The sequence below is a fragment of the Primulina tabacum genome, chromosome 18, assembly GCF_025594145.1.
Source record: "Primulina tabacum isolate GXHZ01 chromosome 18, ASM2559414v2, whole genome shotgun sequence".
NCBI lineage: Eukaryota > Viridiplantae > Streptophyta > Magnoliopsida > Lamiales > Gesneriaceae > Primulina > Primulina tabacum.
The window spans coordinates 22511819-22524707 of NC_134567.1; the positions used below are offsets into that span (position 1 = coordinate 22511819).

At 38.3% G+C, this 12889-nt stretch overlaps 1 protein-coding gene across 1 annotated transcript in view; it reads right to left on the reverse strand.

Annotated features, from left to right (window-relative positions):
- LOC142533035 (intermembrane lipid transfer protein VPS13) overlaps window positions 1-12889 on the reverse strand; it is an 80255-nt gene that overhangs the window by 23587 nt on the left and 43779 nt on the right. The window contains exons 22-24 of the mRNA XM_075639625.1: window positions 10468-10659; window positions 10292-10402; window positions 7836-8107 (exon numbers count right to left, since the gene is read on the reverse strand). Of these exons, the coding sequence (XP_075495740.1) occupies window positions 7836-8107; window positions 10292-10402; window positions 10468-10659 (575 nt within the window). The remainder of the gene's footprint in view (window positions 1-7835; window positions 8108-10291; window positions 10403-10467; window positions 10660-12889) is intronic.

Genomic DNA, 12889 nt, shown 5'->3' on the forward strand with positions numbered 1-12889 from the left:
AGTTTGGACAAAGAGAACAATTAGGATATCTCTTTTGCATCATCTCAGCTGTCGGTAATTTAGCAAGGATTGCCGTCCATGAAAATATCTGAATCTTTGAAGGAATAGGCACTTTCCAAATGATATTGAAAAATTTGAAATCATGAGCGCCATTATGTTGCACGAAAAAAGATTGGAAAAAAGATTTGACCGAGAACCTCCCGGATGGATCCCCCTGCCACTGCTGAAAATCTTCAACTCCTTCCTCTAATCTCACCCCCTCTAGAATGCCTAATAGTGAAGATAGCTGCGTGACCTCCTCCTGTCGTAGTGATCGACGGAAATGAAGGTCCCAAGAAAAAGCATTTGTGGAAAAATCAAGTGAGCAAAATAAGAGAGAGGCAAATTATGAGCCAAGGAGACACGAAACAAAGATGGGAACAACTCCCGGAAAGATGAATTTCCCAACCAATTATCCTCCCAAAATCTGATTTTTGTCCCCCCTCGAACCACTAATCTCACTAGTCGGTGATAAGTCGGGTATGATTTTGAAATGAACTTCCACGGACATCTAAAAGTCACATTCTTAGCCAACCCCGCATCCCATCCATTTTCTTGTATCCCATACTTGCTCCTTATTATTCTTTTCCACAACGACTCATTTTCAACATTAAACCTCCACCACCATTGTCCCATTAAAGCTATATTTCGTAAACAAATATTCCCAATGCCTAATCCCCCTTTCTCCTTCGGTCTACAAACTTTTTCCCATCTAACCATATGACAATGTGATTCGCCCTCATTCCCATCCCACAAAAAATCTCTCATTACTTTTTCCATCGCCCCCGCTATTCCTTTTGGTACCTTGAAAAGAGACAAAAAATATATAGGCAAGGCAGTCAACACCGCGGCAATCAATGTTAGTCTTCCGCCCTTAGACAAGAACGCCTTTTTCCATGATGCCAATCTTCTTTTTATCTTAATGACGATAGGTTCCCAAAAAGACGCTTGTAATGGGTTACCACCGAGAGGGAGTCCCAAATATTTTATTGGCCATTGTTCCCTGCGGCAACCAATTCCCCTCGCCAAATCTCCCTCTTCTACTTCATCTTGATTTAATCCCAGCAAAGCACTCTTATCCCAGTTGATCCTCAATCCTGACATATCACAAAACTCTTTCAAAATTCTCACCAAAAATCCCAAGTGATCCTCCCTCTTAACAAAAAACAATGTATCATCCGCAAATTGTATATGAGATACTTCCACCTTTTCTCTGCCCATTTCGTATCCTATGATGAATTTCTCTTCTTTTGCTTTGTCAACTAATCTACCCAAAACATCCACAACCATGTTGAACAAAAAAGGTGATAAAGGATCTCCCTGTCTAAGTCCCTTAAATGCTTTAAATTTCCCCCTCGGTCTCCCATTAATCATGATTGAAAACGATACATTAGACACGCATCCTCTTATCCATCGTCTCCACCTTTCCCCGAACCCCTTCTTCTTTAAGACGAAATCCAAAAAATCCCATTCAACATTGTCATATGCTTTTTCAAAATCAATTTTCAAAACCCATCCTTTTTTATTTTTCTTCCTCCCTTCTTCCACCAACTCATTTGCAATCAAACAAAAATCCAAAATTTGCTTGCCCTCAATAAATGCATTTTGAGATTCAGACAACGTATGTGACAACACCTTTTTCATCCTTGTAGCCAAAACTTTTGCAATTATCTTGTATAAGCTCGTAGTGAGGCTAATTGGCCTGAAATCTTTTACCTTTAACGAGTCATGTTTCTTAGGTATCAAACATATATACGATTCATTGGTCAACCCATTAATGATGCCTCCTTCATGAAATTCTGTGAATACCTTCGTCAAATCCCCTTTAACTACATCCCAACAATCCTGGTAGACCGCCATAGTATAACCATCGGGCCCCGGTGCTTTACACCTATCACAAGCAAACACCGCCTTCTTGATCTCATCTTCACAGAAAGGTTGTTCAAGCTCTACCCTCATATCATCGTCGATAGGTGTCCATTCCACTCCTTCAATCCCAAATCTTTCCACATCTGTCTTGCTATACAGTTGCTGAAAATAATCAACAATGAATTGAATTATTTGACCATCATCCTCTATGACCCCTCCGTCATCCATTTCCAACTTAGTAATCATTGCCTTTGTTTTTCGGTGGTTCAACAATGAATGGAAGAACTTGGTGTTGCGATCTCCTTGTTTTAACCATTTAATCTTTGCTTTTTGATATAGCATTCTATTTCGCCGGCACACCAATTCTTCCAATTCCCATTTTAACTTAATTTTTTCAGCCACCCCTTCCGCATTCTCCCTCCCCTCACTCTCCTTTCATCCAATCTCCCAATTCTGTTTATCATTTCTGCCTCCCTCATGTCACTCCTCCCAAATTCCTCCTCATTCCATAATTTGATCGCTTCTTTAATGTACTTAAGTTTTCTCATAAACTTATAACCCTCCCATCCTTGAACTTGTGTGCTATTCCACCACATAGAAAATTTATCCTTGAAAGCCTTATTTTGCAACCACATGTTCTCAAATCTGAATGGACAGGGCCCCCATTTAATTTTCTGTGTTTCCAATACAATTGGGAAATGATCCGAAGTAATGCGAGGTAAAACAATTTGCTTATGATGTGGAAATAATTCCACCCATCCTCCCAAAAACAAAAACCTATCTAACCTGCTACATATAGGATTTGCCCTCAAGTTTGACCATGTAAATTTCGCATTCATCAATGGTGGGTCACACAATTCTAATTCCTGAATCAACATATCAAAACAAGCCATACTTGTTGTTTGTGAGTGGCTGTTAATTTTCTCATTCAAAAATCTCACAACATTGAAATCCCCTCCCAAACACCACCTATCTCCACACAAAACTCTCAAGCCCGCCAACTCATCCCAAAATCTATTCCGCAATGTTGCTGTGCATGGTCCATAAACTGCCGTAAACCACCAAATATCCAAATCATTATTTTTATCGATGCAGACCGAAACTGTGAATTCCCCAATCATATTATCCGTGATGGATACCACTCTCGGATCCCACATTACCAAAATCCCCCCCGATGATCCAATTGAAGGTCAATGAACCCAATCAACAAACCTTGATTTCCACACGCTGGATATAAATTTTCTATCAATCACTTTCTTTTTTGTTTCTTGCAGAATAACTAAGTCGGGTTTCTCCTTTCGTAACATATCTCTAATGAATCCTCTCCTCTTTGCCGACCCCCCTCCTCTTATATTCCAAGACAAAATCTTCATGGAACCACCTCTTCTCCCAAATTACGCAGTCCTTTTCTCTTCAACTCATCCCCGATCTCTACTCTTTTAACTTCCATCATCTTCAAACAACCATAATCTCCATCTTTGTCTGCCAATATCATCAACCCCCTACTATCCCTCTCACCCTCGTGGTTATTGATTCCTAACATACCCAACTTATCACCAACCAGTAAATCTCCCTCAACCTCGGTAATTCTCCCCTCCCCAGAGTTGTTTTTGAAAGATCGTTTGGAAGAATGAGATGAATGATTGGAAGAATGAATATGGGAAGCAATAGTTGTGTGGTGTACCTTAGCCGAGGGTGATGCGAAGAGATCCCCTATGTCCTCCAAACCCAAGCTGGTGTGTGTCGTCGTGTCTGATGTAATGGTTATATGAGTCCCGGCATCGCTGAAATCACTATCTTCTTCAGAACCGTGGCATTGATCCTTCATGAAATCCCTGTCATCCCATGTGGTATCCTGTTCCTTATGCAATAATTCATCATCCAGCCACTGTCTCTTTATCTTTGTTGTTGTTTCATCCTGTGCATTAAACCAAGCAAGCTTTTTCCATGATTTCCTTCTAGTATAAACAATCTGATAATCCTTTTCTTGTTCACTAATGTCATGTTGATGATCGTAGCGCCATGTATGCTCCCTCCATTTGTTGCTCAGAGATTGAACTATTCCTTTTTTGAAACCATGTACTCCTTTCGGACTCACCCTTTTGAGAATTTTGAGATGTTTGCTCCTTCTCGCTGGTTCTGATCCCAACACTTTAGAACCCTTACCCCCGTCCCTGCTTGAGGTCGGATCACCATCCTGTTTTTTGCCAACAAAGACTTCTATCCCTCGAACAATCTTAGTATTGCTGTATTCCCATGCTTTGTGTTTGAAATGGACCTGTCCTTCTAATACCTTTTCTATTCCAGTAAATTTTTGTTGTGTATCTTCACCAACACTTGTATTCTGTTTGTATGCTGTTGTTACCATCACCTCCCTCGCATCTCCTGCTTGTTTGAAATTTTCAGCGGTTTCCTCAATAGGTCTTTTCACTCTGCCCCAACCCGCTATCTTTCTAGCCCCATCAACTACTACCTGAGCGTATGATCTTTTTTCGTAGATTTCATACGCAGATTTGTTGATTGAATCAACATAAATGCGCACAGTCAAAGGTCCACTAAGTGTCTGAATTGTCAAGGAGCTATTAATGAAACCCCCTTCTAGCCCCACCACTTTAATCTTTGCAGCTGCCAACTCCTTGAGCATAAATGTATCTTGACTAATATCCACCAATCCCCCACAACTATCCCCCACAACTATCCCCCACACTTTTGAGCACAGCTGTTGTCCACATATCCCATGGTAGTCCAACAACCCTGATCCAACTATTGCAGCATTCATAAACTTCTTCATCAGTGTTGACGTCACTCCTCCAACTTTCAAAAGTCAAGCAAATCCTCTTCTCGAAAAAGCATCTCTTGATTTTCAGATAAAACTCGAAATCCTCTCCACTATTCGGCCACCACATTGCTTTATTTGCATTGAAAGGGAATATCTCTATCTTCTTGGCAACCGCTTTACCAATGGCTGACTTTACCATCTCCCATGAAATATTAACACATTCCTTCGTGACTACCAAAGCTTTGTTCCACTCTTTGGTCAAGCACTGGCGGAATTCTCTGTGGACATCAATGTTCCCTGATTCAGTAGGTTTTGAATGAATCTTTCCACCAAACAAGGATTGTCGATGTTGTTGGTTGATCTTCAATGTTCCTTTGAACTTACTGTTGTTCAAAATTCTTTCAATATAGTACACCAAACATTTCCAGCCCTCCTCATATCTTCCGCTTGGAATAATAATTCGCTGCTTCTTACTGGATCGCTCAAATTTTGACACCTCAATGTAGCTTCCTCGGCTGTTAACAAACTTTTGCACCGAAACAACTGCTTCCCCCCTTCTGAATATGTTAAAGGTATTTTGTGATTTAGGATTTGTAATGTAATCCCCCATAATTTTCCTCATCCAATAAGCACTGTCACGATCAATATCCAGCATATAACTCGCATTCCGCGTTCTCTCTGTGATATTAATGAAGTCTCCCCTTCTGCCCAGTGAGATTAGAAATAATTTTTGCTCTATTCTAACCTCCTCTACTGCCTCAGCAAAGTGGCAATTGCTAGTCTTCCTTGGTAACATCTCTGATGGTGGTGAAGGCTTCAATATTCAAAGTGGTTGACAATGTTCGGACCAATAACTGAGGAAAAGTATGTATGCTGAAAGGATTGAGTAGTATATATGTTGGGTTGATACAATAAACAGCCACAAATCGCTTGAAGATGTTCGACGAAGGACGAAGAATAATCGTCGTAAAAGTAAATGATGGGTGACGGAATGAATGGTAGACGCAGTTGGACAATGGTCGGAAATGGTTGGTGATGGACGGCGGAGTAAGGCGAAAGTCAGCGGATTACTGCGTCGGATTATGGCAGCCTACTTACGTCATGTGAGGGCAAGACATTTTGGTCAGAAAGGACAGAAAAAATATGAGAATAAGCGTCGCCGGCGGCCGACGGCTGTCGCCGGTGACTGGGAAAAAGTGTGACCGACAAGACTCAGTAGATGGAGACGCTGGTTGGAAGAAGGAAGGAACCGGTTGTTTGAACGTTGGAGAAGGGAGGAAGCATTTTCAAATTTTTCTCTCACTAGAAACCCAAACTACTAACAGACTAGGAATTGTTTTTCTGAGTTTTCAGGTTGTTCTTTAACAGATAGGGCTTGATAACCATGCTGTTCATTCTTTTTCTTGGGCTGCCAATTGGCTGGTTTGCCATAAATCGCTCAGCACTTGTCTTTGGTATGGCCTGGACGTTTACAATGATCACACCAAGGCCTTTTTTGGAAATTTTGGCCAGGAAATGCAGTTTTTGTGTGGCTAATGCAGACACATTAGGAGCAGAAGGTGAGATTGTTGAATCATCAGAAAACATGACTTTTCTTCGCATCTCTTCACGTCGAACTTCCGCAAAGGCATCGTCGGGAGATGGAAATGGGTCTCTTGCAACTACCCAGCCACGACCATCATCAAGATTGCGATTAAGCCCAGCTAGAAAAATCAAAGACCCGTTCTTTCTCAAGATTAATCCTCATCTTGATGCTGCAGTCCGCACATGACGAGGAATCATCACGAAACAGGTCCAGTTCTTGCCAAATATCTTGGAGGTCTGAAAAATATTTCGTTACAGATTTTTCCCCTTGCTTCATATCCTTCAATTTTGATCGGAGCTCATAGATTTGGGATGCATTTCCAAGGTCGGAGTACATCCGGCGAGCAGCGTCCCACACTTCCTTGGCTGTGTGAAACCATAGATAGCGCCGACTGATTTCAGGCTCCATCGAGTTGATTAGCCAAGCAAGAACGATGGAATTTTCAGCCAACCAATTCTTATGTGTTGGGTCAGATTGCGTTGGTGGCTTTAATTCCCCTGTGTGGTAACCAAGTTTCCCACGCCCACAAATAACGATTTTTACCGATTGAGCTCACTGAAGGTAATTACGCCCATTTAATTTGTGGGTAGTGATCTGGATTGAAGAAATGTCACTACCGGAAAAAGTAGTGACAGGCCCAAGAGTTTTTTCTGGCATGGTTTCTTCAGAGGAGACGGATGAAGTTAAAGACATATTAGTGTAGGATGTATTGAAACCCTAGAGCTCTGATACCATGAGAAAAATATTGAGAGAAAAAACTTGTATCTTTCATTGAAAATAATACATATATTTATAGTTACAATGGATATATCAAATCCCAACAATTAAGGAGAAACAAATATTAGAAAATATTACCCTACCAAATATAAAATATTACCCTACCAAATTTACAAGATTATCATATCCTATCACATCAATACAACTTATTGATATCAATTTAAATTCCCATCAGATTTATCGTAATCTACAGTTTGACTTAAATAAATATCCTAATTATCTTATCTAAAATATCCCAGATCTTCAACAACTATACAATTTTCTTCATTTCATAAACTCATATATTGATTAATGATTATGTATTAAGCATATGAGTATATGATTAAGCAGTAAATAGATATTTAAGTTGGTGCTAGCAAATGAAATTATCGAGTAAATCCTTCTATCTTAATCGCATTGCTATCATTTGTTATTTGTTTCTAATTCAATAATTTCACTCTTTCATGCAGATTTGACACCCAATACAATAATGCAACCACCTTTTGACCAAATATAATAATTCTGAATAAGATCGAAGATAAAAACAATTAACAGAGGTTGATGTACTGAGGAGAAGTAAAGCATTTCACAGGAATAGAAGCTTTTGAGAACTAACGCATGCTTATAAATGGCCAAGCATAGGTACAATCCCTAAAAAGAATGAAAAGCCAAGTGAAACATCAGAAGAAAAACCAAGAATTACTTTTTGTTTCACCATAAACATGGATCACATGCTAGAAAAAACTGCACAAATATCAATTACTTTGTTTCCTTGATCATGGAGAACAGGCGAAGAAAGCAATTTACCGAACATCAAGCATGTGACAAAGGAGCTTCATGGTGCAGCCATCAGGTACATCATCTTCGAGATTAACTAGCAGATTAATGAAACCCAAACTAGCATTGATAGACAACCACCCGAAATACATTGAGATATCCTGGCCATTTAACCTAGGGTCAAGTGAAACAGTAGAGTCTGATGAAGGATGAGGCAGCTTAAACTGTTCAACTAATCCCAGAATTGTCCCACAAGTGAGAGCAGAGAAGTGGGCAGTAACAGATGGGACTCGAACACATATCTGAAAAAACCAACAAATAAAAAATAAGAGGTAAAAGAGATTGAAACAGAAAAACTGCACATGCCGACATCTGTTTTTATTCTTTATTACACAGATTAGTTTCGAATAAATAGTAGTCGATTCAGGCATTGTTCAGTTTATCATTCTATGCTTCGATATAGATGTTTCTATGCGTCTTGATGCATTGTGCGACAAGGTATTTTAGTGTCTCAACAGAAATGTGGTAGATTTACTAGAAGAGACAGGCAGATTGGAAGCAAACCAGTAGACACCCCAATAGATGTCAATAAAAAATTAGGCGAAGCAATCGAGGATGCACCCTTGGACAAAGAACAATATCAAAGACTAGTAGGGAGATTGATTTATCTATCACACTCACCCGACATCACTTATGAAGTAAGTTTTTTCATAAGTCAATCAATGCACAATCCAAGGAAGGCTCACTTGCTAGCAGTTTATAGGTTTCTGAAGTATTCGAAGGCTTGTCCAGGTAGATGCAGTGTTGTAAATGACAGTAGGTGGTGGCAGGGAGGTCAGTCAGGCCGTTTAACTTTTTTATTATTTTTTTATACATAATTATATATAATCAAGCAATACATGCATAAATTAAATTATGTTTATGCATAAATAATCTTCATAAAATATAATACAATTTACACAAGGTGGAAATAAATAAAAAAATGCAACTATCAAGACAATTAATAAAGATTGGAGGTTCTAAATGGTTGCAGGCGGTTCGCGGTGGGGTTTGTGGCACTTGTGGGTGATTGGGTTGGCTATTTTGTTTTAAAGATTAAGTGAATAATGTATTAATATTAAGGGTTTTTAAATTTTTGTTGACTTTTGATTGCCTCCTGCCCACCCCGGCTCATCTTCAACCACCTACAAAACTTCCTAAGGTGAAGGTGCGTGTGCGATCGATAGCCACCTCAAGCCTAGGCGGCCACCATTTAGAACACTGGTTGGAGGGCAGTTAATCAAAAGAGGAGAAAACATAAGCTTAGAAGCTTGCATGGACGCAGATTATGCAGGATCGATCAGTATCAGAGAGGAGATCAACAACTGGTTTTTGCATATTTTTAGGTGGGAACTTATCAAAGAGAAGCTAGAAAGTGGCCTCATTTGTACACCTTACATTTCGACCAAAGTACAACTAGCTGATGTTATGACCAAGGGACTCCTAAGTCTTACAGTTGGAAGGATAACTGCCAAGCTGGAATGAACAACCTCTGTTCACCAGCTTGCGGGGGAGTGATAAAATGTATCACAAAATGATAATGATTTGTTGTTATCTTATCAGTTTTGTAAAAACAAACTTATAGGATTAGATTACTGTGATTGAGATAGTTTGTTTCTAGATTTAAAGAGAGTCCTATAGCTTCAAGTCTGCTAGCAGTAGGTTACAAATAAGAGACACTTGTACCATTTTCTATAAATGAGATAGAAGTAATATAACTCCATGGCTGTTGTTTTCTTTTCCAGCATGAAATATATCTTTAATTGACAAAATCAACTAAGAGAGGGTAGGCTAGACACAAGTGAATTGATGAGGGAAGAAAGTAAATTGTCTTGATCTCATTGAATCTTCAAATCTTGATTGCCTTACTGTTTATTTTAGTTTAGTTAACTAAACCTTCGCTCCATTTTGTAGTTAAAATAAACGTATAGAAGATATAATTTTAGAAATTAATCACTCTATTTTGTAGTTCAAATAGAGTTATAGAAGATATAATTTTAGCAATTAACTATTTAACTAAGCACCGTGGGAATGTTCTTACTTTATCACTTTATTACAATCGTGAAACATACACTTCCATTTAACGCATAGTTGCACAAATCCAAAATATCATTTTTTTTTGGCAAAATGTCGGAGGAAAATATAAAGATATACACTTAACTAAAAAAGTGGGTAAACAAACCTATACCTATGAATCCCATGATCCTAGTGAGATTAATAAATCCATAAACTAATTTATTTTTAGAAATCTGAAAAGTAATTACTTACAGCAATATTTTCCCACAAAGATCAGTCTTAGTTAATTATTGATCATTTTCTTAAACGGGAATGCAAAAATGGTGGTTCTGGCGGTGCACAATTTCTTAACAATAATAATATTTAGAATAGCATATGTACGCTTCATGAAAATATGCTTTAAATGAAGATACTGGAGGGTTTACACCTACCTCCAATGTTTTGAGTACTGGTTCATCGAGTAAAATACAGGATGCCAAGCTCGTAGAGGCATTAAACTTCTCAAAAAGAGGAACTGTGGCCGAAGGAATCAATAATTTCATCTGCAGGACGTCACGTTAACGTAACCCTTGGCAAAATAATCAATTTAGAAAAGACATTCACTAACCTGCATATCACATATTTGGATTTCAAAGAAATCGTACAAATCTTGAAGCTGAAACCCTATTAAAATATCTTTCGTGGGACCAACGCCAGAATTCATTATTTCTTTCAGAAGATGAAACTGATTTCCCTCGTGAAAACCGAAAAATTCTGTTTCAGCTCTGGATACAAAGGATACAGATCCTGCTTCTAACACCTGCAAAACGAGTAAAATATAAAACATTAAGTTTAAGGTATACGGTATACCACAAAAGTAATAATTCAATTTGTCACCATAAAAATTGTTGAGACCACTTGTTCCAAAAGCTAGAGAACATGTAAGACGGCATAATCAATAATTTTATATTTTAATATGCCCTACACATGTAAGCAGGTGATTGGGAAAAAAATGCACGGAATTTTATATCCAAAGTGTACACCTGCAAATTGATCGGGCTGTAGGAAACAAAAGCCACTCAAGACCTATATAGGGTTTTGAATGTTCTCACTGACTGTCGCCACCTCCAATTTTCAATGTTTTATAACACTTAATCCAATGTCATATATATGTAGGCAAACCAATCTGTTTGAAAAACATATATGCCTGATTATTAGTTTTGAAGGAAACAAATCTCAGTACACCTACCTCCTAGTCAATGATTGTGAATATGACTCCAAAATACAAGGAATTAGCATGCAAAATGCACAAACTCTCATCCCAAGTCACAAAAATAAATGTCAAGACATCAAGGTATCAGAGCCATCGTACTGATCTTGAGAATCATCCAAATTTTTAATTCTCTGCTCCCTCAATTATGGAGGACACTACTGAAAATTATTCCAAAACAGATGTGCACTCCAGTGAGCATTCAACCATTGTTTCGATGATTGATTTGCAATATTCACACTACATATCGACTGAAAAGCCACTCTTGTCATCCTAATGCTTCAAATCTCAACACATGAGTAATGGATTTAGGGGCCACAGACCATATGACTTTTGCTCTAACAAATTCATCACTTATAACCTTTGCCCTAGCCAAAGAAAATCACAGTAGCAAATGAATCCACCATCACAGTTGCTGGCCAAGAAGATATTTACATAAATCATAATCTCACCCTTAGAATGTTCATGTTCCCAGACTCCTTGCCAACTTAGTCTCTATAAAAAGATTCACCAAATATTCTTACTGTGATGTGATTTTCTACCCATCACATTGTATATTTCAGGAACCGGGCACGAAGACGAAGAGTGGACATGCTAGTGAAAGAAAAGGTCTTTACCATCTGGAAGAAAGTTGTGTTCATGCTGCCAGAGTTCAAATTCCTCTCCTTTATCGTTTTTTTCTACCATTCCAAATAAAGATAAAGTTTGGCTTAATCACAGTCGCTTAGGCCATCCGTCAATTCATATTCTAAAATTTATGTTTCCAACGTTGGTTAATGAGTTTTTGCACCGAATGTGAGCTTGCTAAAGACAAGCATTCATCTTTTCCATCAGTGATACAAAGACTTTTGTCTCATTTTCTCTTATTCATAGCGACATTTGGTGACCCTCAAACATACCTAGTGTTTCTGTGGCACGATGGTTAGTGTCTTTTATTGTTGATTGCATACGAGTGAGTTGCATATATCTCATGAAAATTAAGTCTGAAATCAGCACCATTTTTCAAAATTTCTATCACGTGGTCAAAACTCAATTCAAAGTTGGAATCAAAAAATTTTGATCCGATAACGATAGGGACAACATTAATCAAAACCTTTCTCCTTTCTTTCAAAAACAAGAGGTTATTCATGAATCTTCATGTGTTCATAGCCTCAACAAAATGGGGCGGCTGAACGGAAAAAAAGCCACCTTTTTATGTCAGGAGGGCATCCTTGTTTCAGAAAAATGTCCCTAAGCAATTTAGGGGAGAAGCTGTCCTCGCATCAGCTTATCTCATAAACCAACTTCCAACAAAAGTCCTTGATTTCAAAAGCCCTTTAGAAACTCTCATTAAATTCTTCCCCAACTTTACTGCCTCAAACAATTTGACTCCAAGGATCTTCGGTACTGTTGTGTTTATTCACATTCTTTTTTAATAGGAAACAAAATTTATTATAATGTTAATTAAAGTGTACAAAAAGTGGATAAACAATCCGCACGATAGAAAGGAAATAAAACCAAAACTACAACGTCATAATCATGACCATACATATTTCCAATCCCTAACTAAATCTGAAATACAAAGATGTTTATACTCTGCAATATTGTCGACCAACTCGCGACTCTGAATTTTATTTTCTCCCAGACTTCGTCCACTGACTCCAACTTCTCTTCAAAAATTCTTGTATTTCTTTCCATTCATATGGACCAAAATATACAATGAACTATCATATACCAGAACCTCTTATGTAATCTCCATGTTAGCAAACTTGGTTCCACAATAAACATGTATTTTGCCTCA